The sequence below is a fragment of the Coloeus monedula genome, assembly GCF_965178545.1.
Source record: "Coloeus monedula genome assembly, chromosome: 1".
Lineage (NCBI taxonomy): Eukaryota > Metazoa > Chordata > Aves > Passeriformes > Corvidae > Coloeus > Coloeus monedula.
In genome coordinates this window covers 139,061,398-139,085,094 of record NC_138781.1, presented here as the reverse complement: position 1 = coordinate 139,085,094, position 23,697 = coordinate 139,061,398, and the positions used below count along the sequence as shown (strand labels likewise).

Sequence of the window (23,697 nt, the reverse complement as noted above, 5' to 3'; positions counted from 1 at the left end):
CCTAAGCCTTTATCTGCACCTGTTTGCAGAATGGCTTAGAAAACAAAACCAAAAGAGAACAAAGGTGAAGAACAGAGACCACAGTTTAGCCTGATTCCTCCTGTGATTAGAGAAGCAGGACAAAAAACCCTCTTCACTTTTAAGCAGTGTATGTGTTATAGTGGGCTCAGAACCAAGATGACAACCTTTGTGTGCAGCAGTAACAAAAGCCAGTCGAAGAGGCAGAGCAGGCTGATAAAAGGGAAAACCCCTTCCACTTGGGCACACACTTTAACAACCTGGACACAATAAACAGCTGTTATCTTCTGTAAGGAAATGAGAAGTGGGAGCGTGAGCACAACAGAACACCTGATCTTGCTCTTTTCGTCTATAAAAATAGGAAGAAAAGCAAATATAAATTTACATAGCAAATATTTTCATAGATGTCAAACCCTGTCAAAATCAGTAGCTAGATGCAACTCTTGCACTCAAAAGCTAGACTTCTCTTTTAATAATTAGAGATCTTAATGCAGACTTAAAAAGTTAGCCAATTCCTCAAAGGTGCTGCTGGGTTGTGATTAGAGATCCCACAGCTGAAAGCTCTATACTGCTTGGAGCACTGATATTTTCAGTTAGGGACTAAATAAGAAAAGAATACAGTGGTTACAGTACTTCAGATATTAATTTTGACAAATCAGTGCTTCCAGTCTCACTCTTGATTCAAGTCAGTTTTAAATAGTACTGCAGTTTTTACTGCATATTTAGCTATTCAGACAGGTAGAGTACTTGTAATAGCTACTACTGAAATAAACAATTCCTCTCTATACACATGAAAAGGAAGCTGTCATACTCCCTGTGTGGTAGAACAGATGTTGCCAAAAAAAGTGAGCACAGTATTCAAAGACGTAAAATAGTCTCAAGCTTCAAGTGATTGAAAAGAAGAAAGAATTATCAAAAAATCCCAGCTCAACCTAGCTTGTTAGCATCCCAGCTTGCCACCACCTTCCCAATAATTGTCTCACGTCTTTTCTTTAGAGTCACAAAGATATAAACATGAAAAACATTCATACATACATGTAGTGATCAAAAAACATACTTAAGCATTTCTGCACAAAGTAAAATTAATTCCTGCATCTCTTAAAAGTACTTGTGCTGAAGCCAATTGCATTTCTGTACCAGTGCATGCAGGATGCATCACCGTTAAAGACTTAACACACTGCTTCAGTTTAGACACAAGTATCTGCGATTTTATGTGGTACAAGAAAGTGACACATTTGCACAGGCATGTTTATTTTCCCTGTGTTTACAGTGCATCAATTGTAATTTTAAACCATTCAGAAAGCACGATTTCATACCAATTTTACATACTTTACATCACAGTTCAACAACGTTAACACAGTTGTATCTACTAAATCAAATGAACAAAATGGCCATGAACATTTACACTAGTCTTCTGTAAACAAGTTTTTTTATAAACAACGGTAAATGGAATTAACACAGACCACCATATGAAAGAGGGATAAGCTTTTCCTTAAATAAATCACTCTGGTATAAATACTTCAATTCTCTCAATATACATTTACAGACATAGTCGATTAAAAGCTGGTTACCTACACTGTTCTTTAAAAAGAAAATGCCTAGAGATGGACCACAGTGTGTTCAATTCACCTAACATAAGAAGCAAGCATATGATTAGTAGAATGTTAAAAGTATTACTGTTACTTCAACCTCACTTCTGTTATGTTTACACCAACACTGAGAAGATTGTCATGTTAGGGAACTTTTACTTGAATTCCAGCAAATTACAATCGATCTTGTAGTACACATATGGGTAGTACTCCTGTTGGCTGAGGTTTAAACCTGGAATATCCATAGTTGCCTGCAAATAAAAGTTTTGAAACCAGTTATACTCTTACAATTCAGACTCCTATTAAGTAAATGAAATATTCATATGTTTTAGAAGCAAATAGGCCAGGTAAGACTTCAAGCTTAAATTTGCACGTTCAAGTGACTGTTTAAATAACAGATAAAGTTAGACATTTGACAAATGACTAGCAGTATTTTTCACAATTAAGTGCTAAGTGCTTTTTCAAAATCTAAGTAGTTCTGTATCAATAATTCACATCCATTGCTATAGTAAACACATCATCACTACTACATCTCAACACTGTCAGTCACTGATAAGAATGTTATAGGGTGCTGAAAGATCCAGGAAGTTACATGAAGTTCAGCATCTTTAATTTTCACCTGAATTTTCTCACATCCTCTTTCCACAAAAAGGCCCGGAAATACATTACATTCCATATAATGTTAAGAATCTTTTTTAATTCAACTAAACTCATGGTATCTTTAGTTAACCTTTAACTGTGAAAATCAATGCTTTTCAATACAAAGCAAACTAGTAGAATAAGCCTCCCAACAAACCAGTTTTAAACTTAAAAATAAGACCTCTACAGATGGAAAGGCTGATTCTATCTTGACAATGATTCAGCCTTCTTCAGCAGAGGGCTACTATGCTAACTTGCAGTCTCTATCTTCCCGTAAGTAGTAGGAAAGAATGCAGTAAGAAGAAATCACATGTGACTTTTAAACCAGACAGCTCTTCAAATGTATTGATTGCAACTTTAAACCATCTGCCTTGCAAAAGTGTAAAATAGAAGCAGCATTTTTTTAAGGAGACAAAATTCTCTGTACTGTAAGAAAATGAAGAATATGGAGGTGTACAGCTTTTGAATGATGCCAATAGACTTTTTGCTTTGTTAAAACATACCAGTAGCAGTTAAAAAATACTTACATCAATGATAGCTGCTGCACTGCTGTCAAGATGTTTGTATAAGTCATACAGAACCTCCCTCAGTTTCTTCATTGTTTTCTTATTAGGCTGAAGCAGCATTGCCTGGAAGTTAACTGGCAAACCATACCTGAGGAAGTCAAGTAGAAAACCACGGAAATGCTGAAATAACCCTTCTTTCATAATTCAAAGCAGAATTTTATTCTGAGAAAGAATCCTATTGCTGAAGAGGAAATTCTGTTCATTTCCACTTTTGCAAAACCATTCTGTGTCCACAATTCATAAGGCATCAAAAAGTAGAAATTCAAGTTTAAAATAACAAAACAGAAGCCTAAATATTTGTAAAATAATTTTAAATCCTTGAGTATTTAGCATAATTCTCAATGCTACCTAAACTCTCAGACTAAATTTTGAACACCCCATTAGTTTACTTCACTTACGACACTTGGTGGACAATGTAGTCTCTACTTAATCCTCCTTTCTAGGAGTGTGGAAACAGCTGCCAACATTCCAATCAAGTTCAGCTTTCTTCTTTACTCAAGTTTTGTCTTCACAATAAGCCCATAGCAGCATGAATGCAAGTTAACGTGATTTTTCTCCTCTGTTTTTCTCCTGTATGACAACTTATCAAAAAGGCTAAAAACACCTTTCCCTTTGCTGACCACAGCAAGAACATCTTCAACTATAAAAAATAAAGGTCCTTCCTCTGCAGAACAATTACAGGTGTTCTTGACTAGTAACTACACTTGTGGATAGGTATGAAGGAAAAAAGCAGAGAAATTTTCTAGTTAGAATATTGAGTGGTTTAATACTGAAAAGTTTAGACTACAAAAATCTTAGAAAGGCATGTCTTGAAGAAAAAGCATACATTTCATGATGCCAAACTATGTTACTGAAAGCCCAAGTACTTTTTATTCTGAACTATTCAAGTTTCCAATTTAAATAGAAGATCTAGTTAGTTCTTGTTACAAGCAGCTCATAAAGTAAGATAAAAATCAGCAAGTATGTCTTCCTGCTACTTACCTGTAACTCCTAAAGCACTAGTGAAAAGATTATGCAAGGGGAAGAGACAAAATTATCTACCTCAAATATTTTACAACTGGCAACAAGAGCTATTGCCACCAGCTAGTCTTACAGCCCTACTTTTTTCTTCCTCCTTGCCAGAAGAGCAGCACTCACATGCCTCAGTTTGGCAAACCCAAGCTGGATGTAAATTCGTACCACATCCAGGAAAGAAAATCACTATTCAAATCTGCCTCATTACCTTAAAACAGATTCAACAAAAACACGTAATGCTTTCACATGAATCCACGCAATGAAAGCTTCACTGAAATTAACTTTCAGCCACCGAACCAGAGGCCCCTGTGAAAGAGAAGAGAGAAAAAAATAATTAGGCTATTCAAACATCAGAAAAAGACCCAGCCCATTATGCATGTTTGAGCATCTACTCAATATCTGTACCATGATAATAAAGACAAATTAAAGACAGTTCACTATGGACATAATGACTCAAGAGTGTTTTGATACTAAGTAAAGAGAAATTTAATGAGACTTCCCATTGTCTCTTCAGTTCCCCATCCCAGTTGCCATGACCTAACTATATTAAAAATCATTTTAGTAGCATCTGATTATGTAATTAAAACACTTGTCCATTTTCAAACTTCAAACATTACCAGCTGCAATACCAGCCCTTGGTTCAATGCAGTGAGGAGCACTTGTGCTGCAGGAAATTCAATTATCACAGAGCAGATTAGCTGGGTGGCAGGCTGGCTACATCATGTCATCCTTACAATGCTTTCTCGGAATCACAGCTTCATGAAATTTTTATGTAGCAAGAACAAGTCTTAGATGTCTCACACTTCTATAATGACCAGTTTATTAAGACTTACAAACTGTTTTTTCTTGTCAGTTGACAATCTATTCATTTCTTCTTTATCAGCTTTCATCTCTTCTTCATTGTACTGGAAGTCACGGACCATAAATCTGCATTTGGAAGTGAAAAAAATCAAAAGTGCCTATCTAGAGATCCTTCAAAGCATGAGAGACAGAACGCACACAAAATAAACCTTACTTATATTCTCTGGCTTTGTGCTTGAAGTCATCCACTGCCTTCCTGAACAAGGTGACATTACAAAGGTAACTGTCTTGGTCCTCAAAGAGTACACTACACAGAAAGAAAACATGTCAGAATTAATCAGGTTCAAGTCAGCACAGATCAGTCACACAGTACCCCAAGTTCTACTTTATTGCTACAAGGCAAGGACATAAATGTAGATAACTATACAGGACTTAGTTCCCAAATTAAGCACCTCATACAGAATGTAACTGACTGCTCTTAATTACTCCCTTCATAAATGATGGCATCTTACAGTTCACATTCAGATACTTCATCACTCAAAAACACTTCATATGATATTTGTTCAAATTAAAAATTATTTAACAAGAAAAGGAACTGAAGCTGGTTTAGTACTGAAAAGTTGGGACTGCAAATTCATTAGAAATGTGTGCTTTAAAGAAAAATGAAATGGATTTAAAATAGAAAAGTACAGAAATTAAAAATATTCAGGTTGGGAAAAGAAAATGTTTCTTAGGCTGTAAAGATGACCCCTAGATTTACTATTTTATAGTTAAAAACAATATTGATTATTTTGAGGCTTTACCTTAAGAAAAAAAGCTTGAACAGATTAAGACTGTTCCTCACTGTCATACTGTCTTCAGCACAAGCACTATCCAACAGTTTAACAAGTCACTTTTCCTTAAGCTAGCCCTAGGTCATGGTTTCCCAGTAATTAAATAAGAACCATTAGCAGATCTTCCTCTAGGCTCAAGCTGATGCAACTCAAATATGAAGCTATCCAGAGCATGTTCAGGTTTTTTAACTGGCACAGAACTGGCAATATCAGATTGGCCTGATCAAAACCTCAGTCTGTCAGTTAAAATTAACCACAAACCAACGCTTTGTGCTACATGTGGACTTTACCTTCAGCGTGGTTACAAGATTGCTAAAGTGTTTAAAGCTCTTAGTCTTGCCCATCACAGCACCTAGCAGCAGCTTGATACCAGGAACCCAAAGAGACAAGCTATCTTTCTTTGTACACAACAAAACTATTTACCCTTCCAGTTCTCCATTCTTCAGAAGTTTTCAAAGAGTACATACAGCTTGTTTCAAGTCCTCTGAATACAGACCTAAAGCTTACAGGCCAGCAGCCAGTATTTGCTGCTGATCTCCACCATGCCCCATCTTGGAGGTGAATATACCTGACCAGAATTAGATTAATTTTTCAATTCTCTTACTCTTCTCACATAATTTAAGTTTGATAGCTTTGTTAACCCTAGAGTTAATTTGAATCTTTCCTCAATTATCTGATTAGATTTGATCAGATAAAGCTATAAAGCTAGACATTTTGACAAGTTTTTGACCAATCTTTAAAATTCAAAGTCATTCTAGATAAAGAACACTCCTAAAACACAGCACATGTAAATATGAGATTTAGCATTTAACAACTTACTTGCTCGAACGTGGTACAACCATCTCTGCTAGTGTTTCATACTGCTTAACCCAGTCATTATAATTTAACCTAGAGAATACACAGGTTATGGTTAGACTTTTAATCTGAGATTAATGGATCAAGATTTTTTTAAAAAGGTAAAAATATTTAATTATCACATCTTCCAACTCAGGTGTAGGTTGTCAGAAATACTCAAGACTCAAGAAATGCTCAGTTCTCCTCATGCTGTTTTTATAATTATTGACAAATAAACTATAGCAATAGCAAAAGTAACATATTTTCAGTCTTCATGTCAGTTTACAAGTGCAACATTTTTAAATCAAAGAAAGAACTATGAAACTAAATCATTCATCATTAAGTACAGATGGACCAAATGGAATTAACTGTCAAGGTTCACCAGAAACTCCTCATACTTCATACATAATTCTGCTCTTTTGAGTTACTAATAGGAGTACTTTGTCCACAATTATAAACAGGTTCCCTAGAGTCCTGCACTTGCCTGAAGGACTGGGAATTTTGGAAGCCCTGCCTTTCTGTAGTTGGTTGTGAAGAGGTTCTATCCTTTCAACAGCAAAAACAACAAAGGAAAAGAAAAATAACAGCTGAGATACATTAACCACCTGCTTTCTGCTAAAGACACTGCAAAACTGTGTTTCCTTCACCACAGTTTGACATGTGGCAGACTCTAATGGTTCCTGGGGTAAAGAGAGCCAGTGGGCTTTTTGTGAGTTAAAAGCTCTCTTTGCTCGCAGCCCCAAAAAGAGAGTCTAAGGGCCATCTTCTCATTTTACAAGGGTTTTTAGGGCATCTGTATCACCACTTTCCTTGGCCAGGGGAAAAGATGGGGTTTCTGTTGTTTAAATATTTCAAATAAGAACAGCCTGTTACGCAGAAAGCCTTTGGCAAGACATAAGCAGAGTTCCAATGGTAGAGACTTAGGTAAGTAAAAAAAAAAGAAAAAAAAAAATCAGTGTTCAGGCAATCTAAAAATGTGCAGAGCAAAGCAGCAAAGAGTTCACTCACTAAGTGGTGAAAGTTGGCATAGTCCTAACCAGGATAATTTAATGATTAAGCCTTCTAATGTAAAATAAGTCATGTACTCAGCACTCATTTCCATAAGGATACCATCTGGAACATGGCTAGTCATAGCAAACACTGGATAACAGACATAAATCTAATATCCAGTTTCTTCAAGAAATTCATGAGCACTCAGCAGTCCTTATGATGAGTTTCTGTGAACAAAGGAACTCAGGCTCAGAGACTCACTTGTCTCTACTGGGCATCTTAACAGTTCTATTTGCTCATCCAGGAAAGCCCCAAGTAAATTCAGATGTCATTCTTACAGTATTATAAGGTTGTAAGATCTATTATTCGATTTATATTTCTCACTGTATTCTGCTCGTAGGATAAATAAACTTACTTTGGTACAATCACTAATAATGTGACCAAATATTCTGAATCAAGTACAAAGTCCTCTTTCTTTACAATATCAGCAAGGCTTCTGGTTAGCAAGCTACCCCTGCAGAGAAACAAAGACAGCCAGAACAATTACATGTTTAAAAATTTAATTTGTCTGGTAAGTTTCCAGTACTTGATAATACAGCATTCTCAAAAAGACATTTTACCTACACAATTGTTATTAGCAGAGCAAACAAAATGTCCTTACATGCATTTTATATCTCACTGTCCAAAGTCACTGAAATTTTTATCAGTAGCTCCACTGCTGTGTGTCATTTCCATATTCCAAATACGTCACATGCTTAAGTGGCCAACTTTTCTTTTTAGAAGTTATTTAAAACCACAAGAACCATTAAAACTATTAACTGTGGATTCTAGTATATGGAGCCTCAGAGTTACAACTAACCTAGAACAGATCTACATACAGAACATCAATAAAAACTTAAAGCAGTGTATTTCCTCCTAGTCATAAAAGACCAAGAATGTACATAGATTTAATGGTGTTCAGCTGACAAACTGCCATGGCTTAGCCCAGAATTTATGGCTCACTCCTAAAACAGCTTGTCACATACTGTCATTGGCATGACCCATGGTCCTGAATCAGCCTTCAGGCTTGTGCCATTCACTGTAATGGCAGGGTTCAGGCAAATTAATCAACCACGTTTGCACACAAGAACTACTGTACTGCAACTCTACTTCAGATGATCATCACATGTACGTGACAAGACAACACGCAGTCCTCGTTTAATTTATTATCTGCGTGTACACAACAGCTGTCTCTGCTGGTAAATTCTGAGGGAAGAAAACCAGTTAAGTTGGAGTGAAGGGAAGACTTTCTTGTTTAGACAAGACACATAAGTAGCAGCGTTACACACCACTAACAGCAAGCTCCTCTCAAACGTTCCAGCAATTTATGCTATTTGTACATGCTTTTGTGATTTCTTAATTGCTTTTCAGTCACAAGTCAGTTAACACCAACCAGCCAGCTGGTAATAAAGGTTCTTTTATGACACCTGCTCTTCAAGATTGATAAACACCTCAAAAATACATTAAGCTTAGAGCCTGTATCACTTCACATTTTATTAAGTTTCTGTGCTTACATAACATTCCCGCGCTACATTAGCAAAAAAACAATACAACTCACGCATTCTTTCTTTCCAAATTCTGAAGATTCCCTTTCAGATTATTGTATGCCGAGGCTCTTGCTTTTAGATCATTGTCAATCTGGTTTACCCCCTTAAAAATGAAAAGAAAAGGGACTGTGTCTAAAGAACTAGAATAGAACTTATGCTCACCTTGCCATTGCTGCTCAAGTAAATCTTGGAGGATGGATTTGAAAAGGATGGCTTAATTAGCATGATTACTAAAAATGATTCATTCCCAGCTAGATAACTTGGCAGTAAGTGGAAGAATACAAAACAAATGAAGCACTTTAGTACATTTTAAACAGCCAACTGTACTCATATTGCTGTGTACCCTTTACAAGGAAGTGTTTTAAAATCAGTGCACTCAGTAATAGCTGGGTAACTGAAAGAACGTGGCTCAGTGTTGGTCTGGCTTTAAAATGCTGCCCACTGCCTCTTTCACTGCCTCCTCACTGTAGTATGGAGGTACAAGCACGTAAAAGTTTCCAGGGACAAGTTGCTTAACACAGTAAAAGAACTCTCTCTTTATTTTGACTTAGACCACTGACATAAAAACACTTCAGCTTGGAGATCCAGATATGATTTTGTTTCCACAAAATAAATCTCTCTTAAAAGCAAGGTCACTTAATTAGTGACCTTGTTTATGGTAACACCTAAATTGGCTCAACTAGCAGGAAGTCACCAAACGCCTGAACATTCTGTTTGTTTTGTGTGGCAACACATTAACAGCTTGCACCTTTACAGATACAGCAATGCTTTAGACAAAATACTCTGAAAATGGCAAAATTAAACAGAGGAGTACTTAAGGCTATTTAAATCCTTGGACTGATATAACCTTTAGCAAAGCATGCAGAACATTTCAGCAGGTGTCACCCAAGGCATATACCTTCATGAAAACTTTTTTATACTACAAAAAGTAACACTAACACCTTTCTTTTTACATCTAGAAGACAGCATTAAGGGGAAAATTAATCAGAAGATATTAAGCTAGTACCTTTGTGAATTTCAGTTTTTTCTCAGACTGACCTTTCCCTCTGCCTTTTCCAAGGATCAACACTTTCAATAACAGTCTAACTATGCATTACTTAATGACAAAACCCAAACACCATTGATACCAAACACTGCCTTTACAAACCAGTCCCATTCACCATTTCCTAATTGACAATACTCTAACTGCTCTCATTTGTAGAGTCAGTAGTCTTTTGAAAGATGACTGCTTAGACCAAAACCTGTTACTGCTACACTGACTAAAGTTTACTGTTCAAAACCACCAGGTTTGCTTCCTGTTGAATGTTAGAGAATACAGAACCACAAACTCCAATGTTACAATGGAGCGCTTGAAAATAAATTTTTGTAAAATTACCAAATGAAGCAACAAAACAAACTTCCTTTTGGGAGTTGAATTGGTGAGTAACTCACAAAGGTCACTGCAAAAGGAGGCAGACTCAGTATTGCTAAAGAAAGTGCCAATCTAACATAGTGAGCCTATTTCTACACAAAGCAATCCCAGATATTTAAATCACTTATGCAGTCATTGGCAATACACGAGTGTCTTCTTGTAGCCATACAACTGAGCTGTTGTACTTCAGTGGATGCCTGGCTTGCTGAAAAGGTTGGACTAGGGCAGTAAAAATATTGAAGTTGTTTCCTTGCATAAGTCTGATGACTAATTTCAAATTCAAAGAATGACTTGATTAAGTGACAGCACTCACATAGCACAGATGCCAACTCCAAAGTCTTCTATATTGACACTGGGGTTCACAGAACTCCTGAAAGTTAAAAGCTGAAAAAACTTGATGGATAGTTTCAGCAGATTTCATTTCATTTTAAATGTTTCTAACACTGCTGTAATTTCTTCTCAGCTGACAAACTCCCCACTGCAATTGCCATTACTCATTTTGACAGACATCACAATCTGCTGCCTGAGTGAGGGAAGATGATATAAAACCATACAGGAGAAGTAGTAATTCATGATTTGACAAGCTTTCCAAATTATTTAACATCAACACGTCAAAAGGCTTCACAGATTTTAATGAATGTAGCTCTATCAATTTTCCTATATCTTCACTTTGGCATGTGATTAACATGAAGATTTTATCTTCGTCAGGACTCTTTCTGCCTTGGGACAAAACTGCTTCAAGTCCGGTGATACGATCTCCTAGGGGTCCTTTCTATAAGAACATAAAGCATCTTCAGTCATCTTCCTTCTCTTCCCTACTTTAGGGACACACATCTATGGCTCACAGTTGAAAATATTTTATAAACTATTTGAAATCAGATTTATGACATAGGTGTCCTGAAGCTGTCCCTATAGAATACAAGCACAGCTAAACATGAAGAGAAATGGAAACCCTCAACAGGATGTCTCAGGCTGAACTCCAGCAGACCTGTTTCTCTGCATTTACTATCCAACCTAATAGTTCAGTGAGGACCCTGAAGTAGATAAGGAATATAAGACAGTTAAGTTCAGATTCTAGAGTACAACTTTGTTGAAGCAGATTATTTATCTAGCAAACTTCAGGACATAGAATAACATACACTAAATCCTTGATAATTTTCAATGAAGGGCATATCTCTTCATGTCCTTTGTTTCTTTTTCAACAGATTTAATTACTGCAAAAACAAGTGCTATACTACAACAGCTGTAAAAAGTTCAGTGCTTCACTTGGATACCTTCTTCTGAAGAAGCAACTATTATGTACTAGTGTCAGATATTATTTTATATCTGTGAGATATTTTTAATGTGCAAATCTTCAGAGCAGTAAGACAGTGATCCTTCAACAAAAGGCCACACTGCAGATGTTTTCCAGGAATACTTATTAAATGTAATTTTTGAAATAAATTCAAGATACAGTGATAGTCCCAAAGAAAATATTAAAAATGAAAGTACTAATTTCCTTCTCAGTCAGCCTTGTAGCATATATTAAGATTTTGTAATATCTGCAAAAAAATTAATGTAATAGTTTCAGGAATCTGCAGTTATAGCAAAGCACAAGTCTGCCAGCACTTACCCCCATCCCAACCCCATTACAGTCCCTACATATCCATCAGCAAAGACTATCCCTGTAAGTACCCAGAACAGCCGTTTCTTTTTTCCAAGTTATGTATTTCCAGTTAGGGACACAGGCAGTTCCAAGAGCCAGACTGCAGATTATAGAAAATAGGGAAGGGAAAAAAAAAAAAACCTGAAGAGGCTGGGAAGATCTTAAAGCAAGGGTTGCTTACAGAGAACTCTCTCACTGTCTGAATCAGTCACTGCTGAGGACCCTGTCTAGGCTCACGAGCAAGTACAAAGCAAATTAAATCCTCCATGTATGAAACACTTTGCCAAAGTAAAGATGAGGAAACGCATGACAGCTCTCAAATTACTTTCTTTACATCTAACAATGAAGGCTTATTTCTCCCCTCACAACTGAGTGTCATGGCTTTCAGAATGTAAATAAGTTCCCTGGTTCACTGCTAACAGCCCACAAGGTTTGAGAACATCAGACAAACAATATGCTAGTACAGCACAACTTAAATGTAAACATTGTTTGCTGGCTATTTATTTTTTAACTGAGTGATCCTAGGAAACAAAAATCAGCACAGCATGATGGCCTACAGAGAGCACTCTCCAAATCCTATCCACATCCTAATGTACTTCTTTGGTTACTAACTGCTACAAAGTTCACTACTATTGTTAGCTGACTAAAACAGACAAATAGCTTTGAGAACAAGTTTTGTGCACAAATATCTCAAGTTCAAATAGATAAGTTTTATAAAACAAATTACTTTACCTTTGCAATAATTTCTGAAATATTCTTCAAGGATTGCTTGATTGGGTATTTGGCCATATCCCACTGGAACCTTGTTATATAGGTGACCAAGTCAACTAAAATTTTAAAGAACTTTGTTAAGACAGACAATAAAAAGACTACTGTATTATATTCTATGTAGAACTGATGTAACAGAAGAGAACCGTAACAGACTGGACCTTCCAATGTGTGGAGCCTATTGCTTAAGAAATTTGAAAATAAACAAGTGCTAAGTTATCCATGACTCTGCCTTCAGATATTGGTTTATCCACCTCTGTAGACCCTAAATGATATTTACTACCAAGTCAAGGATGGCTGGAGAACTACAGATAAGAGCAACTATTTCTTGCTCTGTGTGAAAAATGGGTGGGAGAAGAGACGGTTATGATGGCAAAAAAGGCAGCAATGACCACGTGGCTCACCAGAAGTGACAGTTTTGTAAAGCTATCTATGAAAGACACTACTCCAAGCCCTTATCCACTTACATTAGCCTCTCTTGCACCAATACAAGCTGTGTTAAAATCTATTAAATGGCTTTGAAAATAAAATATTGATTCAGAGAAAAGTGCAGCTTTTTACTGAAATAAGGTGCACACTGGCACCCCCAAGTCCTTCTCAGCAGGGCTGCTCTCAATCCTTTCATCCCCCACCTGCATTGACACTGAGGGTTGCTCTGACCCAGGTGTAGCCCCTTGCACTTGGCTTCCTTGTACCTCAGTAAGTTTCAGGATCATTACCTTCCTTTCTACAGTCTTAGGAGACATTAGGATATCATGGTTAACACTTTACCTCCATTAGCCAGAAGATTCTCCTGAACTTTATCTTTACTGTCTTCTAGAACATCAGCCATATACTGGGCCACCTTCTTTACAACACTGAAAAATGAAAGATAAAGATATATTTTTAAAAAACCCCAAAACCCCAAACCTGCTATTTGAGAAATACCATTCATAAAACTGATATTAAATTGCCTGAGACTGGATCAAAAGTGACTGGATCGAACAAGGATGATGATTGCTCTACATTCAAGCTTTCTGAGAGCACAAGCTGGGCTCAGTATCTGAAGGAGACCAACTTCTCAAAAGTATTCCACAATTTTATTTAAAATCTTCTCTAGTGTTGCTAGTCATCAGTTCTCAACAAGGTGAGGCTAGGTCCCTCATATTGGTGTTGAGTTCAAGCGTAATGTCACTATATATGGCAAAACTTTTTTTGAAGTCTGTTCCACTTCAAAAATTCTAACTCCTTTCTAGAAATACATAGTGAGGTAGAAATCATCAGTAATCCAAACCAAACACAAGGCAACCCTGACAATGCAATCTGACACTCAAGACCTGCCTTCCTAACTAGAAAAGACACGTATAATATTATTCAAACATGCCAGGCCAAATAGTTTCCTTTTCTACTTAAAAGCATCTACTTAAGATTTCTCTCCTTGAAACAGAAGATGGGTCCATAAATTCTGGTTAGGCGAAATTTTGCTACTTTTGCTCAAAATCACTCTCAAAAGGCCATTAGTTTCTTCAAAATTAATAGGTTTTGCATTTTAATATTAATACTGTTTAAGCATTTCTGTGGATTAGGAAATTACATGGTTACTTTTTCAAAATGTGTAAACAGTACTCCTGCTAAAAGAACAAGCTTTTACTTCATTTCATCACTACTTCCTGCAGCTGTCAGGCTCAATTGTTAACAATTCTCCAGGACCCAGCAGCACACAGCACTAGTACAGGGAGAACCATCCTTCCTCAATGCATAATGTCCCACTATTCCATAATCAGATTGTTTTTTTTTCAAGAACAGATACTGTGAAAACCAGCATCTTGGCATTCTTAAATCTTAGCTTGCTGACTGCCTCCAGAGGATCACCGTGATACAAAAAATGGTGAAAATAACCTGTGCATTATTAGGACTCAGCAAACCATCACATCATTATTCTAATACTTTGCACCCTAGTAAAAATAAACTGTTACCTCTCCACAAACGCATCCAGTTTAGCCAGCTCATCTGACAAACCAACCAAAACATCCAGTGTGCCAACCTAGAAGCAAAGATCGAAATGCATAAGCAGATGTATATAAACATAGAAAGATAAAACCAACTAACAGTAAAAGCTACATCTCCCCAACACATAGCTCTGCAGAACTACATAAAATGCTGGACTCTAAGATCTCAGACATCTTGATTTACCAAAGTCACACTGTGTTTCATTTGTTAAAGACACCCCCCTTCAAAGCACCACAGGATCAGATCTAACTCACTAGTTTGGTGCTCAGTTTCAGTTCTGCAATCCAGCCATCCAAAACATGTTAAAACAATGTTTATACTATGAATTGGCTGCATTTTTCACAAGGCAGTTGTTTCAGCATTTAATTTACTACTTTAGATGAAATATGAAATTTCACTGATCAGGAATCTCAGCACTTGAGGCAATCTGGACATTGAAAACTTTGACGATACAAGAGTACTGCAGCAATCAGACCAACAAGAGTCTGGACTTTTTGCATCTTAGGTAATAGAATATCCAGCAGAGCAGCTGTCTGATCAACACCTGCATTTTAATTTGAGCCTTTTCACTGTACCTCAGACAGAAAAGGAGCAGACAATTCAGAAGAAAAAAAACCTCATTTAAATAATTTTTTAAAAAGGCGAAACAAAACAGTCAAAGGAAACTCTCAATAATCAGATCACAAGTTCCCATTTTTCTTCTCCAAGTAACTGCTACCACTGTGAGATCAAGACTACCATCCTTGGAAAAACTGCTTTAGTAGCTGAAAGAACACAGGTTGCTGAATCTTGAAAACTTACAGAGTGAACAACTAACTCAGAAGTTCAGAAAAAAAGGTAACTGTTGTCTGAATTATTTCTTAGATCCACACGTAAACATCAAGAGAAGTCAGCTGTTCTCTCTAAAATGTCTGCAAGTTTTAATCTAGAGAAACAAAGATGATGCAAAACAAACACACTTCTTAGGACATGACATGGGGTTTACATACCTTCAAGTCCGGAATATTGAACTTTGAATTAGTAGAAAGATTGTTATGTTTTGTAGTTGCTGCATGTAGCTTCTCCCATGTCTGTTGACAGGTTTTTTCCCCAGGAGCAGAAATCAGCCAAAACTCAGTCATTTTTGTGCCTTTATCTTGATGTTTGTTGATTCTGAAGATAAAGGCAAGATGCTAGCAGAAGGGAAGCAACAGAAGGAAGAAAAAACATCTGCCATTAGTACAGCAGTCAAAGCTTTGCCTGAAGAAAAACATCTCATTCCACATTATACTAAAGTGAAGTTCCAGTCACTGCAAGAGATTTTACCAGGAGTATCATGTGGTTTCAAATTCATTTTTTCCTATCTTCCAAGTCACACTTACACAGCTGGAAAATCTTTTTATACTGCCCATCCTGTATGTTAAAGTGGGCTGAGTTTGCAACATTAGCACCTTTCAACTGTAATTTCACAGAAAGATAACAAGCAAACAATCTAACTGAAAATAAATCAAATAAAACAGGACCCAAATTATATTTTCACAGCTATATACATTTTCCAGTATCTGTACAAAAACCAACTTTTTCTAAGCACATCAGAGAAAAAATAAGAAAAACTGAACTAATTTCAACTCTGACTTATCTTTTCCAAACATCTTTCAGATTAGGACAGTGTTTTAAAGTAAGTAAATGCCAGAAATTATTTAAATGCAATAAAATCTAGTTTATTCTTTCAAGTAAAGAAGGTTCTCCTGGCAGCTAAAAATTTCAACAAAAAGGAGGACACTTTCTAGTCTTGATATCTCTGTTATCACTGCAGACTATCAATAATATTACACATACTGGCATTAGTCAAGAAAGTGTGAGTACTAAATACAAATGATGTTGGTTTACTTTGCAGTCAAGCTCAGGAAGTTAAGAGTATAGATGTTCTTTTGTCACTAAGAAGCAGAAGCAGAAGCAGCTGACTGAGAGTTACTGGATTTTTTTAATAAGGGAGTGAAGAACGAAATCAAAGAGTACCTTGACAGAATCTAAATGTCAAATTTTGGTATCTGCAATGTCTTCTGTAGCAGCTTTGAATGAGTAGAGACTAACCTACATTTCATGAGCATAGACTACAGCACTCAATTTTTTGAGGGAGAACAAATCAAATGTTGTGTTTGTTAGAACTAGTATGTGGTAGCAAACTTTGCCCAAAACAACATGCCTAGGTCCTTCATCTGTGTATTCATTCTATGGGTAGCAAGTTATCAAGGGTGGTGAAATTCCAGGTGAGCTAAAAAAAGGCCTGATTGCTGATTCTTTTGCTCAGCCACTCAGGAAGCCTAAAGCTGAAGTTTACCAGCTGTTAAATTATTATCATGAAGCACAGCCTGGCATAGCAGCCATCCCCCGTGGACTTAAGGGGTCCTGTTTACAGCAGGAGATGATGACACCCAGTTACTGGGGCCCTTGATACCATGCACTCTGTGATGTCTGACACTGCACCACCAAGCACAGCACAGCGGTGCTACAAACCCAAACGCAGGTGATGCCAAGGCAGGTACAGGTAATCCAGAAATCAGAATATTTACAAGACCAGACCCACATCAGTCATCACTATGCTACAGGGCTTCTTTGTTTAGCACCAACTGGATTATCTCACATAACAGGTCTCTGCAGGAGATCTACTAATTATCAATGATTTGGAACAAAATGAAATTTCCTCTTATTCAGACTGCTATGATGCATTACCTTCCTTAATACATGCCAGACTTGGTGCATAAGAGGTTTTCCTACACTTCACTGAACTCTGGCCCTATAAAAGGCACAGCCAAGTTTACAGTAAACTTCACCTACTCTGGGAGACACCACTACAGCTCACATACACACTCAAAGTGTTAAAGCTTTAAAATGTTTTTGTCTGGATTTGACTAGACTAGGACTAGAAAAAGCTGTGGAATAAATGTTGGATAAACAAACTAGGCGGTGGCAGAAGCAATTCGCAAATATCAAAGTAAAAGACAAAAGAGCCATAACACAGAAATCCAGAATCCTACTCAGTAAGACACACGGAATATTGCACTCTCATATTTTCCACAAACATCAGTACTCTATAAAGAATATTTATAAAGTTTCCAGAAGTGGCACAGGTGGAACAGTTGCAGCTCCCAGGAATCATTAAGTCACTGGACTTCCCTTTCTCCCTCACCATTTTCTGTCTGTGTGGTTGGTTTTTCTGAACCTCTGTTCCATTTCTAATAGCCATGGGAAGGAAGATGACTTCCCATTCCAGGTAAAATGGAGGTATTATCAAATGCACACAAGGGAACAAGAAACTTGGTAGAAGAGTTTTAAGTGTTTTACATGAGGGGGCTTGAAATCAGAACAATGGAGAATACCAAAAAAGAAGTGAAGAAAGAAGAAGTGCTACAGAATGGTTAGAAAAACAGATACAAATGCTGGTCAGACAAAAAATACATACAGACCCACTAAATGAAAGCCAAGCAATTTAAAGAAAAGAACCACAGGATAAAGCAGGAAATACCAAGTGTTCAAAATAAAACCCAGAATAAGCAATAAGAATATGTAACTGTTGTTCACATCATGTACCTCTACGACCAGCACTTTTTTATAATGTACACTACTTCATCCCTATGTTATTAGGAAAATGGATTTCCAAAGAAAAAACCTTGCATGCAGTATACTACAATCTAAATAAAACCTATGAACAACTGTTTTCAGTGCTGTACCTGGAAAAACATACAGTGATGTCAAAACAAAATCTCAACTACGGCATTGCATTTTTCAGAAAAAAAAGAGGGCAAGGGGCAGGGGACAATTGCTTCTATTTAGCTCAGTAGTAAAGCTCAATTTACTAATGTGACTTAGCACTAAGTCCCCAGGGTGTCACTTCTTCAAGCTCGCTTTCAGAAATCACTTCTGGCGCTTGGCCTCCACGTTTCATAAACAGAAGCGGCCACAACGAGGAAGCCGGGAAGATTGCGCCATGGGGAGTCCCCACGCTTGTGCGGAGGCGATCTGGGGCTGGCCCCGGGAGCGGGGGTCGCTGCCCTCGCTCCCCGCGGAGCCGATGACCTGGATCACAGGGATTAGATGCCAGTTCCCATAGCCCGGCAGCCGCCGGCTCGAGCTCCGCAGGCCGCGCTGTCACGTCGCCCTCCCCGAGGTAAAACCCCCCCGCGGCGGCAGAGCGGTGGCCTGGCGGCCCTGAGGCCCAGCAGAGCCCTGGGAGCCGCGGTACCGCCGGGCCCGGCCGGAGCTGCCCTTCATGCCAGGCCCTGCGCGGCTCGGCGCCGGGGGAGGCCGGGGCGCTGCGGTAGCCGCTCGGGATAGCCCAGACACCCACCTACCTACCTACCTACCTACCTACCTGTCTGTCTATCTGTCTGCCTGTCTGTCTGTCCCTCCCCCCTTCCCCTCCCTTGCCCGCTCCCCGGCCCCGGCGTTACCGTCACTGCTCCATCCCCGGCGCCTCCGCCCGCTCACCCGCCGGCGGGTCACGTGACCCGCGGTCAGCTGACGCCGCCGCAGCGCTGGGCTCGAGGGGCGGGAGCACGCGCTGTGACGCAGCGGCGCAGTGACTGACGGGTCCGATGAAGTCGCGGGTTCGAGGCTCGCCCTGGCGCCGTCGCTGGTGTCCTCCTGCGCTCTCCGGTGTCGGGGCTCGCCCGGGCACCTCGGGACACCGATGGCCTCAGGGCCCGGGCACTTCTGATTAATCTGGGCTTGATTAGGGAATTAGTGTGAAAGCCACATGTGGCTCAGGGCGGCCCCGTGTCAAGAAGGCTTTGTATGATTCTGCCCTTAGGGCAGAGAAGGATGGACGGGTTTGAAAGCGTGTGTATTTGTTCTTGCTGTCGCCAGTAGATTTTCCTGAGATCACAGAATCACAGAGTCAAGGAAACATTTAGATTGGAAAAGATCTCTAGGGTTATCGAGTCCAACCAGTGTTGAACACCACCGTGTACATCAGTGCTCGGCACTGAGTGCCACATCCAGTCTTTCCTTAAGCACTTCTGGGGACGGTGACTCCACCACCTCCTTGGGCATAGGCAATCCATTTTGCTGTTCAGTCACCATCCCAGTGAAGAAATTCCTGCTAATGTCCAACCTAAACCTCCCCTGGCACAGTTTGAGGCCATGTCCTCTTGATCTACTGCCTGTTACCTGGGAGAGAGCCTGGCCCCCACCTGGCTACAATTCCTTTCAGGCAGTTGTAGAGAGTGATAAGGTCACTTCTGAGGCTTTTTTTTCTCCAGGCTAAACACCCCCAGCTCCCTCAGCTGCTCCTCATGGGACTTGTGCCCCAGACCCTTCACCAGCTCAGTTGTCCTCCTCTGGGCACACTCCAGCACCTCAATGTCCTTCCTGAATTGAGGGGCCCAGAACTGGACACAGCACTCGAGGTGTGGCCCCACCAGTGCCCAGTACAGAGGAGAAGATCAGCTCTTGGAAAACACCCAGTGTTGGAAAACAGAGCGGTATTTCAGGGATCACAACTGTGGGAATGTGTGCTGAAATGCTTTACTGCTGTCGGTCTGCAGTGAAGGGCTTGGGAAAAGGGAAGGCTTGCATGCAGGTCAAGTGGGAAAACACAGAGCTGAGAAGAAACTGTTGCTGTTTTATTTTGGCACCAAACCCCATTTGTCTTAGCTCAGAGTAGAAATGCTGAGTGAAAAAGAGCAGGTTGTAAATGGCTCTGTTGCTAGCTAAGTTGTGTGATACTGCCTGTCATCTTAATTCACAACATTATCCGAAAAAAGCAGAACACAAAAGGCAAACTATTTTGGTTTGCTGGTTTTAGGGAACCAAATGGTTTGTTCCTATTTTTCTTAGGTTGTTTTTTTTGGTTTTTTTTTTTTCCAAATAGGCAAGAGTTAGAGCCCTTCTACAGCTGTGGATGGCTTGTGGGGAACTGCAGCAGAGAAAAGGCACAAATGTGATCAAAGATATCAGAGAGGTGACTTCACACAGGTCCAACCCAGCAAAGAATGGGGCGTTATGTCTCTGGGAGCAACTTCAGGCCTCTAGTCCAGTGCTCTTACCCCCTTTAAGTATTCGTAGGTCCAGAAGCTCCAAACTCTGCTTGGTCAAGTTCAAAGTGTGAATGTTGTTAAACAAGCCCTGATGTGACCAATCAGTCTTCCTTCAGCCATTTAAGTTGTCCTTCAACCACTAGAGGCTGCTGAAAATGTTCCCATAGCCAAGCTGCCCACAGCCATTTATAGTGCTCTTACATGCTCCTACTGGTACAATTTTCTTAGGGAGGCTTTTCTCGTATCAGTATAAAAAGACTTACCCGAAACTAACATGGTAAAACAGAAACTTGCCTACCTTAAATGTGGGCAAACTTATTTTTAAATCCCAAATTAACAATTGTAGCAAGAATAATTTCTTAATGGATAAATTATTAAGTATTTTCAATGAAAAATCTTACAAAATTTCACAATAGGCACATTTTCTCATTATTATTGCAAGCCATTTCCTCAAAATGTGGCAATATATGCCATATGCAAACACTAACCAGCAAATGCAAGACTATCTGTGTTATTTTTGGAACAAGATAAGATTTTTTTGAGTGATCCATAGCTCCAGGCTATCAGACGGAAACTTGGCATCAACCTCTATAAATAAACAGAGTGGTTAGTAAATGATACTCTAAAAGCAGTACTTAAGAGACGAACAGCAAGCATTTCTAACCTGCAAAATGACAACGTGCTTGTAAAACTGCAGGAGGAGATTCTGACAATAAGAACCTATGATCTGCTACTCAAAGCCCACTGCCTATTGTGGTTGGTTTTAGAATTATATTTGCCATTCGGTTAACTGATATCAATGAGGTACAGAGCAAGCCTGTAGGCAATCTATCACTCTTCACTAGAAAACAACAACAGAAAAACCAACAACAACAAAAAAAGGAAAATATTAGCAAAAATCAAACAACCAGGATATTAGCACCCTTGGAATAAATGCACAGTAACAGTGAGCTGCAACACAATCTTTAAGTGAGCTATTGGTGAGAAACCAAAGCCAGATGTGCAATCATTATAAATGCTGTTAGGGAGAAATCAGTAATTAGTAGCATTTAAAACCACAGCTGCTACAATAGGAGTGGATATATGGTAGTTTAAACAGATATGTTCACTAATATTTTTATAATAATACTTCCCTGTAGCATTGCTCCATCTGGCCTGACAGGGGTATTTTTATGAAGACTCTGAAGCCTGGAAAAAAATAGTACATACTTCTTTTTTATATGTCTTGAGAAATCTATTTGTTGAAATTTCATTCAGGGAGGAAGGAACTGTGATGTGTCTTCATGACCTCAATTATTTTCTGTTGTAATTTTTGAAAAATAATTATCTGTTTAAATCACTGCATTGAAGTCTCATTCTATAATAAAAATCTTTGTCAAAAATTGCTTTGGGTCAGATCTCTGTATAGGCCTGTATTCAACTTTGAATATCTGAATGACTCCTTATTGTTGAATACTCTTATTATGCACAGGCTAAACACAGTTCGACTTGAGTGTGCACTGGGCTGCACACAGGTATTGAGGTAAAACTACTTAGGACTGAGAAAGCTTACCTAGGAGTTAGCAAGAAGTGACGTGGCAGGGTTGCCCTTAGAAATTATCTTTTACCACCTGCATGAAGTGGTTGCTCTTTTAGATCTGGAGAGTGAAAACTAGAATACATGAGATAGGTTATGGAAGCAGCTGCTGCTGTTTGAAAATCCTGGTGATGAAAGTAACCCTACCCAGGGTTAGGAGGGTCCCACAGGATTTACATGACCCCAGGCATGTGTGCTGCACCAGGCAGCAATGGGGAGTCCCCAGTGAGGGAATCCATGCTGGCTGTGCAGGAGCCTCAGCCAAAAGGCCAACGCAGGCTGCTGCCAGAAGCCGTCCAAGGACTCAGTCCCGCAGAAGCCCTCTCAGCTGTGAGTCGGGACCAGCATTCCACGTTCCCTCATAGCAGTGGATGGTTCCAAAATGAACATGGTGACAGGATTTTAGCTTTTCATTCTAATGTGATGAATCTTCACATCTCTGGTCATTTTGGGGGGAAATACAGACTTTATTTGAATTCTGATTAGTCACGAATTCTATATTTATTTATTTATTTGATTTGTAGCCAAATTTTCTCTAATGATTTTTGCAGAGCTATGTGTTCTTCTTTGATATGTGGATGACATATACAACAGAAATCATCAGAGATGGTACAAATTTCCCTTGCTTTTTGGCATCCTCTGAGGACATGCTTTTCTGATATTATACCAAGAAAAGCTGACAAACTGTCTTGCTGAAGACAATGGGAATATTATCATCTGTTTTAACATGATCATAATTTTACTCACAGTTTTAATATGTCAGTAAGATTTTTTTTATTCTGGTAATAAAGGTGGTAAAATAAGGATTCTATACCATTTGCAGGACTAAAGCCCCAAAAATTAAAAGTTACAATTTTAAAGCTGAAAAATATCTGTAGATCAAACAATAGGGAAGAATAATATTGCTGCACTTATGTCCCAGTATCATGTTTCAGTATGCAAATATCTGAAAAATAAATACAATTAGGTAAGATCATAATATTCTGTGTAACATGGGTAAACTGCAGTATAAGACCCCATCCTGCAGCTTCCATCAGTTTGGCTGATAGGAGAATGAGAGAAAAAATACTATTGTTATCCCAAAATTATTTAAAGAAAGCGGAGAAAACATATTATATTACTTTGTTATTTATCTTTATTTTTCCTGAAGGTGCTTTTTGAAAGCATTTTAATAAAAAATACCTATCAAAGCACATTGCACTTTAATCTTTCCAGATGTTGCCTGGGAGACACAAGCCCTAAGATTGAAATGTAAGTCTTTGAAAAAAGATGTTTGCAAACTATAGCAAAATTTTTTTTCTTCAGCTAAGCTTTGTCCTGGAGACAGAATGTCTCTTCCCTAGCTGCTTCTCTGTTTTAAAACTTCATCCCTGACTTTCAGCTTCATCTCAAGGACTTGAGGCAGATAATAAATCTGAATT

At 38.7% G+C, this 23,697-nt stretch overlaps 1 protein-coding gene across 1 annotated transcript; it reads right to left on the bottom strand.

Annotated features, from left to right (window-relative positions):
* Positions 1-1,252: 1,252 nt before the first annotated feature.
* On the bottom strand, positions 1,253-19,181 carry ATP6V1C1 (ATPase H+ transporting V1 subunit C1). Its single transcript, XM_082290070.1, has 13 exons — positions 19,114-19,181; positions 15,673-15,855; positions 14,650-14,717; positions 13,466-13,551; positions 12,659-12,753; positions 8,882-8,973; positions 7,700-7,798; positions 6,280-6,348; positions 4,842-4,934; positions 4,660-4,753; positions 4,035-4,132; positions 2,774-2,900; positions 1,253-1,858 (listed from the first exon to the last, which is right to left on the bottom strand). The coding sequence occupies exons 2-13, from the start codon at positions 15,802-15,804 to the stop codon at positions 1,763-1,765; spliced, it is 1,149 nt and encodes a 382-aa protein (XP_082146196.1). The 5' UTR covers positions 15,805-15,855; positions 19,114-19,181; the 3' UTR covers positions 1,253-1,762.
* Between the last annotated feature and the right edge of the window lie 4,516 nt (positions 19,182-23,697).